General features: G+C 38.1%; 1 protein-coding gene across 1 annotated transcript in view; it reads right to left on the bottom strand.

The window, feature by feature from the left end:
- OSBPL10 (oxysterol binding protein-like 10) overlaps nucleotides 1-23329 on the bottom strand; it is a 79605-nt gene that overhangs the window by 36740 nt on the left and 19536 nt on the right. Inside the window, exons 5-6 of the mRNA XM_010007619.1 lie at nucleotides 9470-9680; nucleotides 273-427 (exon numbers count right to left, since the gene is read on the bottom strand). Coding sequence (XP_010005921.1) covers nucleotides 273-427; nucleotides 9470-9680 — 366 coding nt within the window. The remainder of the gene's footprint in view (nucleotides 1-272; nucleotides 428-9469; nucleotides 9681-23329) is intronic.

The following is a 23329-nucleotide window of genomic DNA, read 5'->3' as shown; positions in this document are numbered from 1 at the left end:
CTCTGTGTTTGCCACAGTCTGCTGTCTCTGTCCAAAGTGTATCAGAGAAGCAAAAGCACACACCAATATTGTCAAAACATTTTTTCTAGTTTTCAGAGTGCACTTTTGCGTGACACTTTGCACTTTCACAGCTAACTTCAAACAAATAAGGTACTATAAAGAAGAAAGGGCCAAAAAGTAATAAAGTATCCACCATCTTAAATGGTTTTCATCTAACCAACATCAAGTGTCAGATAAAACAGAAATGGCCTGTAGAGACCTAGCATGCTTACCTCTGCATTTGGTTGTAGTGCCTGTCCATCCTGGGCTGCCGATGGTACTATTGCCCATGTAATGTTGGCACTAGCAGATGATAAGGAGCTGAGGGCACCATTTTTCAGTTGCTCCGTGGAGTGTGACTTGGGCCCAGCCCATCCCAGGATACCTTCTGAAGCAGAAAATGGGTGTCAGAAGAGATGGATTACAGTTTTCTTCTACATTCATCTCATCATTCTGCTAATACAAATGAACTGCTATCTCTTCTCTGTTTTCATGCACAGTTTGATTTCAGTAACAAAAAAACTCTAGCATCTTTTATGCCAATTTATTTGTGATAACTTATTTTTTTTAAGGTCAGTGAAGGAAGACTGTAAAACATTACTCCTACCACCAGATAGGATTACACATAAAGATTGTATAATCCAGTATTAAGCAAGTATTCTCTTATCCAGTATTTTAATATTTATTACGTTATCCAAGTAAACATTACTGATACAGTGCAGGTGTTTGCTACATCTTATAAATATGGATTAGCACCAGAAAGGTAATGAGTCATGCTGCTTTTGCATCAGACCCCAGTCCAAAGCCTAGTTCATGTAATATGCTTCCCCATCTCTCCTTTTCTTCTGCTTGAAATCAGAGTTTTAAGCTTAGCAGCTGTACTTCATTTTTCTGTACTATTAGAAGATCTGTCTAGATTAAGTGGCAAAATGCCTTACTGGCCCCAAGACCACAGCTTAGAAGAGGTCTCATTAGAAAAATACACACTAAATATGAATCAGAGCCAGACAGCAGAACCACCTTTATTTCTGGGAGGACACCCGATTTCCAGGATGGGCCAGTATTTAAGGATGCCAAGACAGAAAGAATGATCAGCTAAAGTGACTGCAGTCGTTCCTCCTTTGCTGCTCTAAAACTTAATATCAACATTCAAATCAGTAGCCCTCAGCATAGGGCTTAAATTTCAGCTATTAATTACATGCTGCCATAAAATGCAGCAATATGGATAAGAAAATTGCAGCTCTTCAGTCATTACCATAATTTGTATAAGAAAATACAATTAGTACCACTGAGAGGATCTCCTTTTCTTATCACAGACAACTTTTTTTAAGATGACCCAAATCAACACAAAGTACATTAAGGAACATGCAATTTCTTTTCTCCATGTCACCAGTGTTACCACAGGTTGCCTCCTAATTAAAGTAAATGGTTTGATCTGGTGAGGTGATGCTGAGTACTATTATATTAACACTGACATTATTAAAAACAGGCCAAAATTCCTACAGCTGACCTCTTGCCAATTACTGAAGATAATATACTTACAGAACACTATTCTCCTCTAAAATGGCACTAAGTTACAATGACATGCCAAAACTTCTCATCTTAGTGTGACTGTGTGGCACCCTCTTTTTTTGGAAGAAGCAATAAGCAAACAGTTAAGTATAAAATTATTTTCAAAGATCTGAGTAACCACCAGGGAAAAAAATCCAGTTGTTTGGCCTTTTTTCTTTTTTTTTTTTTTTCAATGTGTATTTCACACAATTACTCAAATTTCCCATTGCCAAAGAACAAACAATCTCTGTGGTTCTGCTGTCAGGCCACATACTGCTAAGCTTTTTATGTTTCAAATGACTTTGAGGACTATGCCAGTACATGTTATAAGTCTCAGTCGGTCTATGTAAACCAAGTGAGAGAAAATGCAAGTATCAAACAAAAGGTCATTTTCTTGGACTGGCTCTAATCACTGGTCCTACACATCAGGAAGGTAACATCTGCCCCATTCCAAAGATGTAGTGAAATCAACACACAATCTTAGTATACATGTCAAAGAAGGAAGAGCACAGTGACTGCAGCTGTGGTATCTCTTTGCCTGAGCAATTTGCTGCCAGGAACAAAGGATAAACCCAGATTCCTCAAAACAAGCCCCGATTCAGAGGGTAATCTGAAGATTGTTTTGGCAGTTCCAAAATGGATTGTCCCTGCATGGGAGGCAGGAAGCATACTATCAGCATGAACAACAGAACTAAAATGGAAAATTTAAATGAAAACATTGGCTGCCTGGAAGTCACACATCTGTAAACTGTAAAATAAAATGTTCGCTCTTTTTTATGTTAATTAGTACAGATTTCAAAGACCAAAAAAAAAGCAAGAAGTTAAAATAAACTTCTTTCACTTTTGAATTGACACAACTTTTATAGTGTGCCTAAGCTTCTGACTCTTTGTTACTTTACAGTAACAAATCTCAATGTGTATTTCTGCTTCTCCTATATTCAGAACAGCTGAATATAGGATTATTAATGCTATTTTCCTATTACAGAGAGACTAAAAAAATAAAAATTGAACTAACTTCTCTTCCAGTCTTTGAAAATAAGTAATCTCATCATTTTCATGGACACAAACTACTTGGCCCTCACTGTAAACAATTATTTTTAATTAAACAATTTTTGTAAATAAGGACAATAAAAAGCACCCACTTCAATAAATACACTGCAACATGCTATACTAGTTTTCCTCTTTGGTACAAACCCACCATAAAAAGACTACTTCATCTTTCTCCACACATTTTGGAGACTCTCTTGAAGAAACAGAAAATGCAAGAACTATGGAAGTATGTTTCTCTGCTTGTCCCAAGTGCAATGCTACCCTCACAAAACAAGGAATCTTACAAGCTTTATCAATTTTAAAACAGATCTTAGCAACATGTTATGACCTAGCCAACACCAAGAGTTAAGGTCCAAAGGATAAAGCACATGTTTCCTCAACACCTCTGCATACAAGAAAATTTTTTTTGTTAAATTCTGTCTGCCTGGAACTTCACTACTTTGCAGAAGAGACACACACAGTTAAAATATATTAATCAAATGCCATAGAAACCTAAATAAACAGTCAGCCCTCTGAACAAGCTGAAAAAATCCCACACTTAGTTTCAAAGTGCCACCAGGGAACCTTTGATGATGTTTTAATCTACAAATCTCACTCTGAGATGTCAGCATTCTTTTATCACCCTAAGGGAGTTGCATATAACTAATATAACAGCCTGTTTTTCAGGCAAAAGCAAAGTATGAAGAGAGAACTCATCAGAAATAATCTTAAAATCAACTAAAACCAGAATATATACAGAAAGTGGCACAACAACATACCTCCTACTTCGTTCACATTATCAGTTGTACATCCAAAACATTCTTATCTGCACTAGTAGAAATTATTCTTACCAGAAGATAGTACAGGTGTTATTCTTTGTCCCTTATCAAATCAAATTATGTTATTGGAATTTACCCTCCACAGACTAAGCTGCCAGTCTGTATATAACTTGATCCACTTTAATGGAGTTGCCATCTTTGCCACTTTATGGCACTTAAAATTTTCTACCACTAGTTCATTCTTGTTTTTTTAAACAGTTCAGGAAGAAAAAAATACAGAGAAAACTAAATATATTAAGTGAAAGAAATTTCATCTTCAAAGTTGGACAGGAATAAGAAGAAACAGCTGTCACTGTTTTATATTCAAGGCAGAATTTTGCTCTCTTAGTCATAGCCAAAGACAGCTGGCAGACAGGTAAATCCCATTCTTATTTTGACACATTTCACCATTCTAAAGAAATTATCCAGAAAGACAGCCATAAATTATATAAAAGAATTCACATCCACACAGCTACTTTACTTTGCAAAGCACCACACTAATTAAAATAAAACATCTGCTTCTGCAGTAACTATGAGAAAATCAGAAAGGATGTCCCAAATACACAACTAGTACATTCAGCCAGATCTCTTCTACCTGCCCAGCGTTGGTTGTGTGACTCCAGGAGTGTAAACCCAAGCCTGATTACTCTGAAAGTTCAATGCATATGTACACACAAAATGAGAATTGTTGTAAATACCCAAAAATTAGCTTCTTTCCTGCTTCCCTGTAACACCAACTTCCACTGTGATGAACACGCAGCAGACAAATCCAAGGCACAGGAGAATGCTTCTACACAAGAAAAGTACAGCATTCAGACACAACCCACTCTCCTTTCCCTATAGCAACACTACTGTTCACAAAGCTTCATCTACTCCAGAAGGCACAATAGGCTGTATCCCACACAAATGCCCTCAGGAGAAACACGTTTGCTTTTCACAGGTGCACACAGCAGGAGGGAAGGAAATTCCCCTCAAAGAGAAGGTTTATGGGAACTTTTTGAGTTAAGCAATGCTGATAATTTTCTTTTGTTGGTTCTGATTCTCTAGGTGTCTGATGTACCTTCAAACTATGCTTTTGCATGATGATTGATGCATGAAATATGCTTAACACCTATCTCAATTCTCTAACAAAAACCTTTCTATTTTTAAGTCCTCTGGTTGTGGTTTATATACTGAAAATACACGGTTTTTCCTGGCACAATTGTAAATTAACACCTATTGACAAAACTCTTACAATATACTGTAACTATACTCTTAATAAATATCCCCTTAACAATGCAAAGGTAGGCCTTGAGGCCTTGACCAAGATTAGGTCTGGATTCCTTCCCCTGCCAGGGATGGATAATGACAGTTTTGTCTCTCTGCTGAATCCTACAGCTGGCTGAACCAGCAACAGCAAGTGGCAGCTGCACATCTGCTTTTCATATTAAAAAAGTCACATTTGCTAAGGCTGTGCAGGGACTAGAAAATATTATTACCTTTCCACAGTAAGAAGTATATATAAGGAATATTGTATTAGCATTTAGATAGAAAAGCAAATTGTTTTGGTTACTCTCAACAAGACACAAGTCTAGTAATGTTACATCTAAGAGAGACCTGACTGAACATCCCAAATTTAGTAAATTACACCAATAAGAATATGTTCTCCCCTGTCTTCTTGCATTATTCTTCCCTGCCCACAAGCATTTCAGGGGGTAGGGTGGTGGTGGCAGGGGCAGGGGATGTAAGCAATAAAGAGAACTCCTCTGCTCATTCTTCTCTCCTCCTGCTATCACAGCTGCAGGAGAGTCCCTCCTTGTCATTTGTAGCTAAATTGAAAGCATTTAAATTTTGTCCTCTCTGATCATTTGTCTTCTCCAAAAAGGAAGCAATGGAGAATGCACCAAAACAAAGTGCAAGTACATTCCCATCCTCAAATCCAGAATCATCTTCAATCCATTTGCTGCCATGAGAGCCAAAATAAGCAGCATTTGCACTTTCAAATGACCTTCAGAAAATCCATAGTGAGGATGACTTTGGGCTTTGTTTTTAAAGAAACCTCAGAAAAAAAACAAAACATTCTCTTTTACTTTTTGGAAAAATGGGTGAGAAACAGAAGGATATAGGATGGAACTCCTATGAATGGCTAACGTCAAATGCAAGATGAAAGAATGGATATATCTGTGCAGGCTGCTACTACAAGACAGGATTGTTTCTGCCAAAATACTGAAACAAAACAAACTAAAAAAAGCAGACTTAAAACACAACATAAGCTAGTATAGCTACTATAAAACAAATGTTCAAGTATACTCTGTTAGCAGTTTGGGAAGGAAGGCTGTTCACCACAGCAGTCAATAGGCTCTAGAGATATTCTCCTGCCAAAGTCTACATTGACAGAAAAAAATAACACTAAGAGTTTAAAAATTTTGAAGGGAAGACAAAGGTTTCTTCTCCACATTTTTGTTTTAAAAGGCACCTGTTTCCTGCTTGCACACCAAATGAACTCAAGCTTGTCACAAGACATTTAACACTGATTAGCAAATACTTAACATGTACCTAAGTGGTGCCACTCTTTGCCAATAAGAAAATCCTTGATAATTTTCTCCCCCCTACAAAAAGAACAAAATTCCTAAATGCAAAAATGCTTGTAAAGATGCAATCCCTCACCCTAAACTCACTAGATGTAACTAATAATAATATTAGCTGTAACAACACCTAATAATATCGAGTATATTTTTCAGTTAAATAAAAACCCTACAAATAATGTAGCCAGTGATTAATGTACGTATCTTTACTAAAAATAGTTAGAAATTAATTTGACACTATTTGACATTATTTCGACTCAAAAGTAGAAAAACAAGGCAGGATTTTGAAAGACAATCACAAAAACCCTTTCTTGAAGCTTTTTAGGGTAGAAATAAAACAGGTATTGACTACCCTTCAAGACAAGATTGAAGACTTTGGTTTAATCTTCTTGTCTGCTTGTAGGCTTGAGGTCCAAGACTGACAACTCATGAGAAACACAAAAATGAAGAGGAAAAATGCTGGCATCCTTAAACTATTCCGTAACAAAGGATGCCATAAAATATTTAAAATCAAGACCTTCACAATCCTAGATTCTGGTTAAGAGTCCACAAAATTTAATGCCAAGCTGCTTCTTTCTTACTGACATTACTGGAAAGGAAAGCAATAAAAGTATTTACACCAAAAGAAAGGAGACTTTTTTGTTTTCCTGTTTAAAACTATAAAGGTCCTTACATTTGTTTAAAATAGCTACTATTTCATTCTAATCTTCATGTGTGCATTCTGTAAGTACTAGGTCAGAAACTCGCAGCTACTTTAATTCCTTGCTTTAGAAGCAGTAAGATTGTAAAGACTACAATGAACAGAGCAGAAACCAGCAATCCTTGGATAATCAGCCATGAATACTTCAAGGACAAAAGCAGAACAAAGGTACAGAGAAAGCAGAAAAAGTAGATATACATCTACTTTTCAGGCAGTTCTCTCTCTTAATGGCATAATAGTGAGAGCTTTAGATGCTGAAGGAAATTAAACTCAAGGGTAAGTTCAAATAGCCAAAGCTAAGCTACTGAGCAGGACTGTGCTGCATTGCTGGACTGGACTGCTCTCATAAACTAGGCTAGGAGCAAAAACATAAATGACCAAATTCTTATCTGGTCTCTCTACAGAATCATGTGGATCCCGCCCCACAATGCCCATTAGTATCTTGGACACCATGCAGCAGGTAATGAGATAGACAGCAACAGAAGGAAACACCTGGCAAGCAATTTCACGAGGCTGTCATCTCTCATGGGAAAGGCATTTGAGACTCCCCATCAGAGTAAAAGACTGCTTTTAAAAACTAACAAGAGTTACTTCATCCAACAGTATCAAGAGGTGACAGTAAAGGTCATCTTTTGGCTGCACCTTCTGGGTACGAAATTTAAAAAAATAATAAAATCACCTGGACAACAGAGAATCAAAACGGAATATATAATTTCTCAGAATTAGAGTTTGCTAGAGGATTACTTAAAAGGCATTATTCTGATTAGGTATGAGTTTATGCAACTTTGATGACTCTGAAACTCTACCAACTCAGCAGCAACGCTAAGTTTTGTTTCAAAACACTCTTTTGAAATGAAATTATATTTTGACGTTCAGTTAAATGCATCTTATCATTACTATTTAGATAGATGCAAGGTTTTTTTGCATTTTCTACAAGAAAACCAGAATACAGAAAACAAGAAAAAAAGTGTCAATTTATGTTCCTTTATGAAACATCTGGATGCAGAAAAGTCATTAAATACCGTATCGGTGTTTTTATGCTGTTTCTTCCAAGAACCTTTTTGCATCATTTGCCCACTTCTCAGTTGACCTCCTTTCATTACTATTCTCCCCACAATGGGAATTCTCCAGGGGGCTTCCTACCTAGCTGTCTCAGCAACCCTGAGGGCATATCCTGCCCTGTAATAAACCCATTGTAAGTAAGGTCAGGCTAGGGGAGGATATTGTTAAAGCACTTGAAGAAAGCACAAAAAGCCACCTGGCTTCCAGAGTTCTGCTGCTGCTACTCCTCTTGCATTAAGTCTTGATTCTGCTCTTAGACTAGGCAGTCCAGTCTGTGTATGGAAAAACATTGACCACCCTTTCAGAAAACTAAAGGTTCAACTTCCAACATCGTGGACTAGGATGTAGAACTGGGTGAACTGAAAAAGCTGAGCTACACAGGGACTCAGAGGTTCATGCCTGCAGAGCTCAATGCAGAATCACACTGTCTGACATTTTAGAACCATAAAAAATTGCCACCATTTTGGGTTTGTTGATTGTTCTTTTAAATAGCAGCATGGAGAAGTCTTTCCAGATTCAAAGAAAACAATATACTGGAATAAGTCTGCCTTAACAGCATTCTTCCATGTAGACAACTAGAAATATTATTTTCAGTATAGTATTGCATAATATTATGGGCATCTTTATTTAAAAAAAAATAAATCTGTATTGTTATTTCAATCTAAAAAAAAAAATCCAAAAAACTTAAAACAAAGAAGCAGGTTTTGCTCTGTCATTAAAAAGATAAGCTTATCTATCCAGACAGATTGCCCTCCAGAGGGACCTTGACTGACTGGAGAGGTGGCCCAGTGCCAACCCCATGATGTCCAACAAGGCCAAGAGCAGAGTCCTGCACCTGGGTCGGTACAACCCCAGGCATAAATACAGGCTGGGGGGAGAATGGATTGTATGCAGAACTGAGGAGGACTTGGGGGTGGAAGTAGATGAGAAGCTTGACACGAGCTATCAGTGTTGCACCCCCTTCAAGTACTGGAAGCCTTCTCTTTTCTAGGCTAAACAGCCCGAATTTTCTTAGCCTGTCTTAATAGCAGAGGTGCTCCAGCGCTTTGATCATCTTAGTGGCCCTTCTCTGGACCCTCTCCAACTGGTCTATATCTTGAAGGGAGCCTACAGGAAAGCTGGGGAGGGGCTTTTCATCAGAGAAAATAGTGATATGACAAGCGGTAATAGTCTTAAACTGAGAGAGGGGAGATTTAGGTTAGGTATCAGGAAGAAATTCTTCACTATAAGGGTGGTGAGGAACTGGAATGAGTTGCCCAGGGAGGCTGCTAATGCCCCATCCCTGGAGGTTTTTAAGGCCAGGTTGGACGAGATTTTGTGCAACCCGATCTAGTGGTAGGGTTCCCTGCTCAGGGCAGGGGGGTTGGAACTTGATGATCTTTAAGGTCCCTTCCAACCTTAATGATTCCATGATTCTATGGTCTACCTGTTCCCCAGGCCTCCCTTTTTTTGTCTTCCTGTCTTCAGAATATTATTTCCCTGAGAAGGATTAGTACAATCTATTTTCCTCCTCTCTTTTCATTTAAATAGATTTTGCATATTTTTTTTAGGCAAATAAAAAAATTGCGATACTTGAGGCTGTGGAGCTGTTACAAGCTGCCCACCTCAACTTGCCTCTCTGATGTGTGGTTAATTTTTCCTGCAACAGTATCTAATAAAAAAACCCCAAGGCACCAAAAATTATACCCAAGAGAGCCTGTTCTCACCCGATGACAGTGTCCTGCTATGATGCTGGCCCACTTGATGCATGCTTTGCTGTAACAGAGTCAGGCATTCTCCAAGGCAGCTCAGGGTGGCAGCAGAGGTAGCTTTTAAAAGCAGCAAGTCCTGATCCAAGGCAGAAAGGGGCCCAGAACTTGGGAGAGCTTCAATGGCTTGTACAAGATTCTTCTGTTGTCCCTCAACTTGGCTCATGATCTGTAAAGGCCCAAAAACAGCTGCTGTCATAGGAAATACCACTACGTAATTGTTAAAATCTTATGGGTGACTAAATGTGAAGAACTACCACAAATGGATGTTAATGTTCTGATCCAAACATACCATATACTTACCTACAAAAATGAAGAGCTTGAGACTATCAAAGGCCTGTAAAAATGTCAAGACTATGTTAGAGAAAATTGTCTCTTAAAATAAGAGGTTCATAGTAGGCTTAATAGTGTCACTCACACTTTCTGAAAATCTTGTAAGGAAAGGTATGAAAATTCTACTTCCTTCTCCATTCTTAATTTAGGCTCAGATTTTCTTTCCTTTGTATGTGATCTGAGACAGGGAAGTTACATTGTCCCTCCTCCTCCTTTCCTGCATAAAATTTCTAATCATAGTTTAAGAATGGACATTTTTCATTTCTCAAGCATCAGTAAGGAATTATTTTTACAAAATAAAGTAACTAGTCAGCTTACAGACATTAGCATAGGATGCAACTTATACTACTGATTTACTATCAGATATGAGTAACAGCTGTCATAGAGAAAGTTAATGTATCTAGATTAATCCAGATGAAGACAAAATGCATGCTTGTATAGCAGATAAAAACATTATTTGAGCAGGCAGTTATTTAAAGGAATTCCAAAATCTTTCCTAAAGCCAAAAGAAAAAGGAAGTGTTTGAAATTTCTCTCTCAAATTTTACAGCCTGTAGGATATTATACATGCACATGGCAAACCTCTTTTCTTACACTTACCTTGCAAAAAACTTATTGCAAAACCTTATAGGTCATACTTGAGTTACCCAAAGCTTGCAAAAAAAGTATCTGAAGACTTCACAAACAACAAAGATTCAAGCTTCATTTATCCAAAGTATTATACCATAGAAATGTATTGGTATGAACTTCATTACTTTTTTATTATATTTATTACATTTTCTAAGTCTGGCATGCTTCCTGTAGCTTCCCTATGCAGTGATAAATAGACTGGGTATGCTGAGTGCACTGAAATGCAAGAAAGGAAACTGAACTCAAAGATGCAAATAACCATCCTAATAACCAAAGAAGTTAGAGCAGAAGTAAGTGAAAAGATGCTGTTGCAAGGTTCGTATGGAAATTTTAGCTAAATGGTTTGCTGAAGGTTACAATAACATTTTAATAGTCAACATTTAAAAGAGAGGTCAAAACTTCAGTAGAACCACAGTCAATTTTAATTCCATTTGACAAAAAACAAGATTAGTCAGAAGGTGACACAGACCCCCACGATACGCAGCCTTAGGGAACCACTGGAACCCCAGGCAGTGCTCGGAGAAGTCACACATCATGTAACTGAGGTCCACAGCACAGACACAGGGTTGCTTCAAAGGATGAGTATGTGTCTGTGGTGCTCTTGTTTTTGTTTAGTTCCTCCCTCAGGAGAAGAGCTCAGGGAGGGAAACTGAAGGTACAGCTAAAAGGAAAAATATAATCTCCCTGGAAGACTGCACAATATAATTGTCTGGAAAACTGCTTCTCTCCTTTTCCCGCTTTGTATAAAAGTCTCTAGAGTCACAGAACGACTCTGTGGCAAAAGGGGAAGGAAAGAATGTGTATTATTGAAATAACAACTTTTTTATATGCCAATGTTTTTTTAAACAATCCTTGACAAAAGATTTTAAGAGTTGAAGAGTGGTTGTTCAAAAAAGAGTAAACAAAAAGACAGACACTAGACTATGCAGCTATAGCAATATCCTCTGCTTTTTGCTGTCTTGGGAAGAGAGGAGGCAGGGCTCTTGATTTATCAATGCACTAAGCTGGTTTCAAAATGAGAATGAAAAGCTTTGATTTTGAGAAAGTTAAATTGTAACTTAACTTCTCCAACATAAAATAACTTTCTTAATATTGAATTACTTTACTTCCATGGAGTGCTGTTTTTTTTTACCTTACAGCTCTCTGTCTGCAAATAAAGACAGCTCAAAGTAACAGTTTTTGACTTTCATCAACAGCAAAGACTGTTTGCCCCATCTCCTCAACAATTCTCAACCCACTTCTCTTTCCACTCTTCTTTCAGCATTGGCACCCCCTCTTCAGCAATAAATAGCTTCTCATAAGATGGAAAAGAAACTGTATTATTTCCACAAATGCACTCAAACTTCAGAAATACAACTCTATGCTAGATATAAAATAGAAAAACCGAAATAACTATCAGGACTGTATGTATTAAAACCAATTATGTGTGTGCATAGATCTAACATTAGTAGGTCTGCATTTACCTAACTGTAAAAAGTAAGAGGAAGCCTCGGGCTAAGAAGAGACCAGCTCATATGCATGATCTGCTCCTTTCTCCATCTTCACCCTGCAGCAGGACAAGAAGCAGACCACACTATGTGCTCCCTATTAACAGCTTTCCTGAAGCTTGAAGGAGATGCAGATCTTTTAGCCTGCCAGAAATTCTCAGGTATTGTCTGTATTCTTGTGACAGGTTGACCCTGGCTAAATGCCAAGTGCCTGCTGAGCTACTCTATCACTCCCCTCCTCAGCTGGACATAGGGAGAAAAAAAATGAAAAGCTCGTGGGTCAAGGTGAGGACAGGGAGACATCACTCACCAATTACCACCATGAGCAAAACAGACTCAACTGCCAGAAATTAATTTATTACGATCAAAATCAGAGTAGGGCAATAAGAAAATAAAACCCAACTCTTAAAACACTTCCCTGTCACCCTTCCCTTCTTCCCAGGCCCAGCACTGCTCCCAGCTTCTCTACCTCTTCCCCACCAGCAGCACAGGGGGAGGGGGAAGAGGATTGCAGCCAGATCATCACACATCTTTTCCAATGCTCCAGTGCAGAGTCCCTCCCATGGGAGACAGTCCTCCATAAACTTCTCCAATGTGAGTCCTTTCCACCGGGTGCAGTCCTTCAGGAAGAGACTGCTGTTGCATGGGTACCCCTTGGGTCACAAGTCCTGCCAACAAACCCCTTCCAGCACAGGCTTCTCATGCCAGGAGCCTGCTCCAGTGTGAGGCTTCCCACAGGGTCACAGATTCCTCCGGGTGCATCCACCTTCTCCAGCGTCAGGTCCTCCACAGGCTGCATGTGGATATGTGCTCCACTGTTAACAGGGAATCCGCAGGAGAATCTCTTTTTCAAATGCCTGGAGCACTTCCTCCCCCTCCTCCTTCATTGACCTTGGTGTATGCAAAGTTGCTTTCTCTCACACATTCTCACTCCTCTCTCTAGCTGTAGTTGTTATGCAGGGCTCTTTGTCCTCCTTAAATATGTTATCACAGAGGTGCTACCACCGTCACTCACTGGCTCAGTCTCAGCCACCGGCAGATATGCCTTGGAGTCAGCTGGCACTGACTCTATTGGACATAGGGAAGATTCTAGCAGCTTCACACAGAAGCCACCCCTACAGCCCCTCCTTGCTACCAAAACCTGCCACCAACACAATTCTTCTGAATAACACTACCCACAAAGAAACCTGCTACTTGATTACATCCTCACAGAAGACTGAATGCAACGGAAATCATCTCTGATGTTTTCCTCAGTAGGTCATCTGCTCTCTGTACCTCTCCCTCCAAAACAGCTGATCCACAGCTGTTGTTGCTGCCTGTGTCCTCCTCTCCCTGGCTGATCTTAAAATCCTGTGTAATTGCTTTCCCTGTTTATCCCAGCCATGACTCCTTCGCAGCTGGAACTGTGCCTCCTGAACCTTCCTGTCGTGAATGTATTCCCAAGCATGATGTATGGGACCAGTTACGTGGTGAGATCCCAAATGGGCAAGCAGAAATTATTCTATTCACAGAGTCACCACCAAAATGTGTAAAAGATAGGTAGGAAAAGCTATAAGATACCCTGGAACTGGTTGGAAGGGACCTTAAAGATCTAGTTCCAACCCCCCTGCTTTGAGCAGGGACTCCTACCATAGCAGGGGATTTGGATCTAGATGATTTTTAAGGTCCCTTCTAACCTTAACAATTCTATGATTCTATAATTTTATGAATTGCAAAGAAATTTATGTCAGATGTAATAAAGAGAAAGAACGTTGTCATACATTAAATAAGCTAAAATTAGCTGCTAAAAATTAATTTAAGAAATAATAATGAAAAATTGAGGTGCTACTTTCTGTGCTAAAAGAAAATTAGTTATTCAATATTTTGTTAAAATACTAGATGCTATATTTATCTTTCAAAACATAGAAATCATCTTACAAAACCTGAATGCCATTTTTTTATTTAAGACTTCAATTTGTTTCTGAAACTAGTGAGAGAGATATTCCCAGTTATTAAGTATTTTTCCTCTCATCCTAAAACAAAGATAAATAGAAACTTCTAAGGCAGATAACTGAATAGCCACACCTAAATGAAAGAGCATATGACTGGTTTTGACATTATTTTACTTACAGTGGAAATGCTCTTGTCATCCAGACTCCAGAACTAACAGGCCTAAAGTCTTCTTGTCCAGCCCAGATGGATATTATGATCATCAGAACATCCTTCCTTCTAGAATTACCGATCCTACAGGATTTCAGCAAACTAAAACAGTGTATCACAACAACCTAAAGCAAACACCAGCTTTAAGCCATCTACAAAACTACCCAAACCATAGCTTTCTCAGAGGCATCTCTCAAGACACAGTGACTTCAAGCCCCCTGAAGCAACGGAAGAATTGCATCAGCCATATTACCTCAAAGAGCAAGCAGATGCCTTCCATTTGTCATGCAGGCCATGTGGAACAGACCAAGAAAATAAGTAGTGTCACCAATCCCATCTTTCTCAATATAACAAGTTAAATACTTCAGGTCTTCTTATCCTTCTTTTGGAATATAAAACCTGAGGAAGATTCTTCAGACCTTCTGAGCCACTTAAATTTTAACATTTCACATTATCCTTTTATGGTATCTTCACACATATTGAATCCTTCTATAGTAGGCATTAAGATATGCATACTCATGTGTAGCAAAAAACCCAGAACACTCCAAAGAAAAAGGAAAATATTATTTTAGCACTGAGAACTCACAGAAATTCTGTATTGTCAAGCTCCTCTGTGATGTGATAGCAATCATTCATCAAGAAGACATTTAGCTCCGTCAGTTAATAACTCTCCTCTCTACTGTAGTATTCCCTGCACACCAGCAGCAGCACATTGTCTGCCTACTTATCTCTAGGCAATTCCTCTGAAAGATTTAATGTAGTGATTTTTATTTTTAAATCCTTTCCATTACTGCCTGCAGGCAAGTTGAAAACAATTATTAAAAACATGGGAAAGTAAACAACACAATGCTTATATGAAAAACAGAGCATCCATAAAAATAGACAGTTGTGTGGGAAAAGGTTTAGATATTTAAATAGTAACAGAAATGCAACACAGATCACTGTCTTACCAACCCTAAGTCAAGCTGCCCTTGTGATAAGCTTACCACCTTCAAAGGCTGGGAAATTGCCCATTTGCTTCTTCATTTTTTTGGATTTTTTTTAAGAAGTGATAGGAAAACATAGTATCTCTCTCCATCAGGCACATATATACACTTTCTGGAAATATTGATAACTTGCTTTTAGACAATAGCACCAAAAGAAAAACATTTCAGAAGAGATTAAGGAAGGACATGAGGGGGGACCAGCTTTTCAAATCATCCTAGAATAAGTTGTGACATGAGTCAGGACCTTGGTTCTCATTGTTAAACAAGCACACATCACAGGATTTGGGCATGTTGTTTGTTTTTTTTTTAAACACTGCTTTTCTTAAAAGCTAAAACAGATGGGTGACAGAAGAGAAGGAAGTCCACACATAAACAATAAAAACCTTTTAAGTTATTGTAAACCAAATACATTGGGTTGCCACATAAACCTAATACAGTCACTGATTCTGACCTTGAGCAAAGACTCCTCTTGCAATCTTGACCTGTATTTCATCAACCACAATAGATACTGTCATATTGTAAAAATTAAAAAGTTAAAAGAGACAACCAATATCTGTAAAAATATATATTTCATATAATATATACATGTTATATTATACACACTATATATATTATATACACGTACCAAGTATACATCAAAACTTAACACAGATACCTGGACCTCCAATGTCACTAAAGAAATTGTACCAGTCATTAATTTGACGTACTAGCTACCAATTAAGTTCAAGTTCACAATTCCAATTTAGTATTTCCATGAAACTTTCCCACATTCAACTACTTATTGTGAAAAAGGAAAGAGCATAAATACAAATGCAATGAGATTTCAGTAAGTACTCTTAATCACCAGCTCAAAAGGTATACCTCTCCAATTGAGAATTCTGTCAAATTAAGGTAACTCGTACAAGTTCTTTAATCCCCATGTAAAGCATTTTTAAGTTAAACATTTGTATCTAGCCACTGCAGAACAAGAGAACTTCCGCCTTGGCTTAACTTCCAAAAAGCATCCTCAGACTACTCAAGGTCATTTGATGCTATGTGCATCTTACTACTTGACATAATACATTTTCTGATAAGGATTTATAGACTTCTCCATTCTTCAGTAAATTAACATCCATAGATTTTTTAATGGGATTCCATCAATAGCATGCCAGCTAAGAAGGCAAAATTAGAGTGTAATATAGAACTAAAGTGAAAGAGCTACATACACATAAGTTGCTCCTACAAGTACTGCAATACATATCCCAAAACTCTTACGAAGATAATTTTGCATTTCATTTTTAAAGGCATCTAGCGGAGAAGCAGGTACAAAGCCAGAGAACCACGTACAAAGCCAGAGAACCACAAACATGCTTAACTCATCTAGCGGAGAAGCAGGTACAAAGCCAGAGGACCACAAACATGCTTAAACTCCATAAATAACTAATCTGTCCATTTTGCTTACAATAAAACCAACAAGGACCATCAAGGACCTCACCTTGAGCTGCAAACAGAAGGGAATTCTATCCACAAAGCTTGTATTTGGATGAAGATCCACAGTAACCTGTGAATATTACTATGCTAATGAGAAAAAGTATTTGAAGAGAAGATCCTAGAACACCAAGTGAGATATTCTGAAAGCACCTTGGAAAGATAGAACCAAATAATGACATCCATATCATTTGTCCTTTCTTGATTAATGCTTCCCTCTCATTACAGAGAATAAGCACGTAATTCTCCATTGTTGTCACCTCAGGGTGGCAGCTGGCTTGACCTCAATTATTTTAAAGAAGCAAACAATGAACAGTAGAATTGGAATGACTTGTTACATAATAGTTATTAAGGCTTAAACACATACATCCTATCAATGAAGCTTCAAAGGAGCAAATTAATTTTCACTTGGCATGTAATTTGCAGACAGAGCCACAAAAAGTGATGGAACAAACAGAATTATACCTCTGACAATCACCAGGGTGCACTTCTTTCTCTTCTCAGTCCTTGCCTCTGCTTTCACAATTCTATTTCTTCCCTTGGAGGAATATGAACATAAAATTCCTCTAACCCCATCCATTATTTTGTTCCTTTTCCCTAACCAGAAATCCACATAATCTTTGTTAAAGGAACAACTGAAAGACCAGTTGGTACATATCTTCATTGTCTCAGCTAAGAAAACATTATTTCCTTAGGGGGGGTTGTTTTGTCCTTTTTTGTTCAGCCTTTTCATTGCACACTCTGCAGGGTGGTTCCTTGTGAGGAAAACCTTACAGGACAGAGGAGCAAATATCATTATGACTGATTCTAAAAGCCAAGTCTAAGACAACTAGAAGAAAAGAAGGTGTGGAGGATACAGTCTGGCACAACCATCTCCTGTTCTTAGCTACTCTTTCCAATCTGCTGCTTCCGTTGATGCTGCTGCTGTTCCAGTGGTTGCCATCGTACCTCTAGAGGTATCAGCTCTCCACGGACCTCAGCACACTCCAGGGAGCAGATGTTAATTACAAACTCCTGTCATGCACTTTTTACATTGGCTAGTTAATTTATTCATATATTAGACATGATCTTATGCACTATTCTTTACACATTCAATTCCTATTTTACATCTTTAAATTCTGAAACTTGGACACATGCTATGTATCCTTACAACATAATATCATTCTATTTTAATGAACAATGTTCATTAATCATTTGATGGACTACAGACTTCTTACTCATTGGTAAACCCCACAGCTTATGAGTCAAACCTCCAGTCTTCCTTGCTGTTAGTTGCACAGATACAACAATGAGACTTTGTCTTTTGTAGGTCTGCATGCTATTGCCTTAGCCCATAAGGATGCTGGATTTGGGGGAGAGGGGAAAAAGGGAAGAAGGGTTTATTTTGTTGATCAGTCTTCAAGTCTGAAACACTCCTTCCAGAACTAGAGGAGAAAAAGTAATCTGCCTTCCCAAGAAATTCCCAGTCTGTTGCAAATCAGATAGCTGCTCCTTTTCTTCAATGCTTTGAAATAGGCAGAAGCTCAACTTCTTTTTCAACAAGAAAAGGAGCTGGCCTAACTACCTGTTTTACAAAAGCATCTCTCTGTTCAAAAAAAATGACAGGATATACTTTACAGATATCTTTTCAAATACCGAAGAACATATGACATCTGTAACTGTCAATGTCCTCTGGGACTTCACGCACCCTAGATTTGGATGCAAAATACTCCCAAAGACAATCTGACTGTCCACAGTGAGTGAGTTTCTACAAACTCTGCTTCTTACATTGGGCAAATAGAGAAACACAAGAAAGAGGTTCACCACACATGCTAATAATAGAGAGGATCTGGCAGTTCTGGCAGAGTTCTGAGAACGCCTCCAGAAATCCCATTGAAACAGATCACCTACTTCAGGCCAAAACAAATCACATTCTTCCCTTCACTACCTCCGGCTGACTGCTTACCACACCTCTTTATGATCAAAATCACATTCTTCCCTTCACTACCTCCGGCTTACCACACCTCTTTATGATCGCAACTCCACTCTGAAGGTTAAATGCATTCTTTCTGTGTTCAATCTGTCCTTCTCCTCACCTGAGAAATTAGTAAATGACAAAAAGGAAACTGGAGGAGGGGCAGAAGAGGAATTACAGAAAAGACCCTGTGTCATGGAGACAGACTAGGACAAAAAGTTCCAATCTTGCCAGAGAATGCTTTAGCAAACAGACAAGCTTGGATTTTCTAAACCATAGAATGCTTTTAATCTTAATCAATACCCTGAGCTATACAGGTTCCCTGGAATGGCTTCATATTTTTGGCTGAAAAAAAACCAAACGAAAACCCTCCACCTTTTCCTGTCATCCTCCCAAAATTTGCAGTTATTCTGAGAACCCCTTCTTCCTGCTTATGATGTGAAGAGGAGAAAACTTCTCCCTTCTAAGCCAACATACATTTCAGGTTCTTCTCCCCATGAAAGATTTACAAACAAACCAAAGTACTAGAATAGTGGAGGAAAATAAAATTCCTCTGATACTGCCAGCTACCTTCAGAGTGTTTCATGGAGTTATTCCACATGTCTTTAGGTGAGAAATCAAAGCTTTTTAGTAAGAGCTGGCTGCCATAATAAATACTCACATGAAAGAGCATGACTCAGACAAAATGTAACAATGAGCACTACTTTTCTCCACAAATCAGTGGTGGGCTATACATTTTCTGCAAAATTATCAGTATCAATCTAGCACTAGTCATTTTGCCACTGGAGGGAGGAGATGTCCAGAGATTAGGATCTACTGCAGGAGACAGGGAAGTTGTTCTTTTTGTCTCTTATGCAACAGCTCCCTGCAGATACTCCACAAATGTGAAGGTAACGCATGACATTTGCTACCAGTATAAAGTTTGTACCAAACCACAACTCCTAAAGTGCTGGGTTCCTCCATCAAGAGCTCTCTTCTTGAGCACTGATTATATTAACCATATCCTACTAATAGTCACCTACTGAGACTTACTGTTTACTATCAAAATACAACTCAGGGGGAATAGGGAGTTGGAATCTTGAGGTATAATCACAAAAAGCAGGCAGTGGTTGCCAAGGTTGTTTCCCCTGCCCCAAGTTGCTTCTGGTGATCCGGAACAAAAACTTAGAGAAGGAAAAAGTTCAAGTACATCTTGGATACAACTGGCTCTCATGCAGCCAAGCAGGAAGCACACTTGTGTTTTAAAGCACAGAATGCAGCATTGAGAACACAGCTTACAAAAAACATCTTACAGGAAATCACTTGTACACAATGTGACTATAAAAATTACCACAAAATCTGCAAGGAAAGTAATTATTTTTTGTGATTAAACATTGTTCAGAAGCAGATGTAACTGCCTGCGTGCTTCTGAGTGGCAGTTCAGAAGGACGACCTTGGTGAAGTTAATAGCTATAGCACAGACCTGGAAAGCATATTTTGATTACCAGCAATTACGGCACATTTGTGAATTTTAAACATTCAGAAGAGCACCTAAAAGGTTGATAGTCATTAAGTCAACATCAGGATTCACAGAAAAATTCTATTCACTTACCACAATACAGCATATTACTGATAAAACCTGCTTTTTGTACTTCGAGTGAAATTAGCTTTCAGAAGATAAAAAGCCATGTGGTACTGAAAATAAATTACACATTTCAATATGTGTAACTTCAAGGACAAGGAAGTTTCTCTCAGAACACATGTTGCTGGAAAACGTAACTGTTTTCTTTTTCTTTATTTTAATTATTCCATTCCACCTGGGAATATAGAAACACACATACACCTGTTCAGAGTACTCCGATATCCCAAACAGTAGTTACTCAAATTTCTGATGGATCCAGTGATTTTTTCCTTTCCCAGCAATGTTTATACTTCCTTTCTTCCCCCTCCTGGTTAGCCACCTAACTTGTAGTGTCCAAGCACAAAATAAATTTTCATTTCTGTCATTTAAACAACTCTCAGGTGTGTAATATACACTGGAATGACCTTTAGTTCTAAGCAGAATAGATATTACTTCCCCATCTTACAGTGAATTAACTTCAGGTTCTGAAAAGCAAGCAAACTGTCACTATCAAAGCTATCTACTCTTGCCATTCCTGAGCCTTAAATAACAGGTACCTCCTATGACCTGTGACAAAGCATTCCAAATCCACTCCTTTGAACTTCTCCCCATGTCACAGATTTGGCTTTCAGCTGGTTTAAGTTGACATCATCAACTTCACAGCATTACAATGATGACACTACCATGATTCTGAGTAGGCAATTTATGACATACTGTGACATGGCTGAACTGCATTCACATAGCAAGTTTTCCACAAATCCATGTGTTTTGTGCCTGCCAACCTAAAGCTACCAACAAAACTGCAATAGAATAAAACTGGGGATCTCTGCGAGATCCACAAGCAGTCATCCAGAACACTGTAAGTATCATCAGAAGAACATGATAAGGTGCATCTGTAAGAACCTAAGACTGTTTCCTGAGTGGGAGGCAAATACAAGAAGCATAATAAAAATTAAAAATAATTAAGCAACTACAGGTATACATTCAGCACCTGTTGTACAAAGCTACTTAGAAGTTTATGTCAAATTTAGGCAGGCATAGTTCAGTTTAGCTTGCTGAATGAAATGTTGCTAGCCATCGTGCTGTTAGCCATATTTTAAAAGCATATTGCCAGAAACTAGAATTGCAACCACAAAGCAGATAAGCAGCTGGTTAAAAGCATCTGTGTAACACACAAAGCTTCTAAAGCATTCAAAACCTGCAAACCAAGCAGTAGAGATGGCAATCACAGTAAGTATATGTGGCAAAAGCTGCTAGACATCAGGACTTTGTTAAATAACCAACGACAGCTACAGTGTTTACTGCTCATACTTGTAAAATCAAAGTGTTTCCTGAATTTTTTAGTTTAGCATGCAGCATTTCAGGTGTTACGCAAGTAGTTGAAGATTATAGTAAGTCCCTCAATGAGCATGTATAATTATGTAAACTGAATGGTACACTTGAAATATATGAGCCATTTCTATGGTTACTTGCTCCTGGAGGGCATTTACGTAAGTACTTGCTGTACTTAATATTTGAAACTTGGCCAACCACCTAATATTATATTGTCATCTATTACCACTTAGAACATTCAAAAATATCTTCTACTTAATTTAATAAAAATAGCATTTAAGTGTGGGTTAAAAAAATAGCCCATGAATCTTGGAAACAGTAATTGGCATTAAAAACAGAGTTACAGAAGCTAAGTGCACCTTGCCACATTCAAGGTTGGCTATGAAATCACAGCTGTGCTAGCCAGCCACCCAGAAACCTGTGCTGAAAGCAAGGCCACTGAACAAACCATGAGATGTGATAATGTAATATGAGAAGAGGTGTACTGAAGTGTGCTTTCCTTAACACTTCAATTTCAAACTGTCAAGTCTAAATCAAAACTATTGCAGTATTTGTGCTTTATAATTGTCAAAGAAAACAGCCTTATAGCTTTCAAAAAATGTAGGTAAGGGTATGCAGATTTTATATATGCGTATGTTCAAGGACAGGTTGGATGAGGCTTTAAGCAACTCTGGCCATGCAGGAGGGTTGAAACTAGATGATATCTGAGGTCCCTTCCAGCCCAAACCATGATATGATTCTATGATACAAAACAGAACAGTTGAATTCTGGTTATGTACAACAGGGACCGTTTTGAAGGCATACAGAACCCGGAGACTGAATTCCCTTAAAATCTGACTTCTTTCATGCTCCTTTGGGAGCATGACAATTAGTTAAAATTTAATGAAATATTTTAATAACTGTAAAGCTTAATCTTTCCTTCTCTGCAATTGCTTAAGAAAATGAATGCTGCAGCAGTCTCTGAATGCACCTACCATACATACTGTATTATCCCTAGTTTGTAAACTGCCATTTATTAAATAATTGAAAATTACTGTCTTTGCACATGCTCAATTACTACTAAACTACAGGATGAAAAATAATTAATGAAAAGAAGCCATGTTTGCATCATTTATATATTTCAGGCTGGGGGGAAGGAAACCAGAAATAATGAACCAGGTTCACTCTTGACATAACCTCCATGGACAAACAGTGTTATTTTAGTAGAACATTTGCTCTATGATTCCCATAGCAACCTTAATTCTCCCTGCCTGGGTATCTGGAATCCAGGATGACTCAACCTTTGCATGAACAGAAAATCAAATTCACAGAACAAGGTGTTGTTTAGAAAAGCATAATTTATGTGCACTCTTAGTGACCTCAAAGATACTGCAAAGGCAAGGTAAAGATTCAGAGAATGCAAGAGTATTCACCTCATGTTTATGTGATTTAATAATTACTGGTTTATAGTATTATAACAGTGTGCATATCCTCATCAGCAAAGTGAGACAGTTATGCTACTTACTAAATAACTTTTATAAGCACATGCACATTTACTACTTAGGAAGGTACTAGACTGCAACTCCCAGAGATTTAAGCATCCCATTTATCCCTTGAGAAGTCATTTTTATTGGTCTTTGTAAGACTAACTTAAAGTAGAATAAACAGACATAGGAGATGACATTTTTAGAGAGAAGTCAAATAGCTGCCAAAAAAACTGTCACAGGAGATACCAAATAATTTAATCTGTTCTATATGCTCTAAATTTGCTTTTTGTCTATAAGGGCATGAATACCAGCCAATCATGCTAACTACTCTGAGATGCCAGAAGAACAATTCTGTATGTTTGCACTCATACATTCATACTATACAAGAAATACACATTTCTAGAACTGAAGCCAATACCAATTCA

Source organism: Chaetura pelagica, unplaced genomic scaffold (genome assembly GCF_000747805.2).
Source record: "Chaetura pelagica isolate M959 unplaced genomic scaffold, ChaPel_1.0 scaffold10, whole genome shotgun sequence".
In the NCBI taxonomy this organism is placed as follows: domain Eukaryota; kingdom Metazoa; phylum Chordata; class Aves; order Apodiformes; family Apodidae; genus Chaetura; species Chaetura pelagica.
This window is presented reverse-complemented; position numbering and strand designations above follow the sequence as displayed.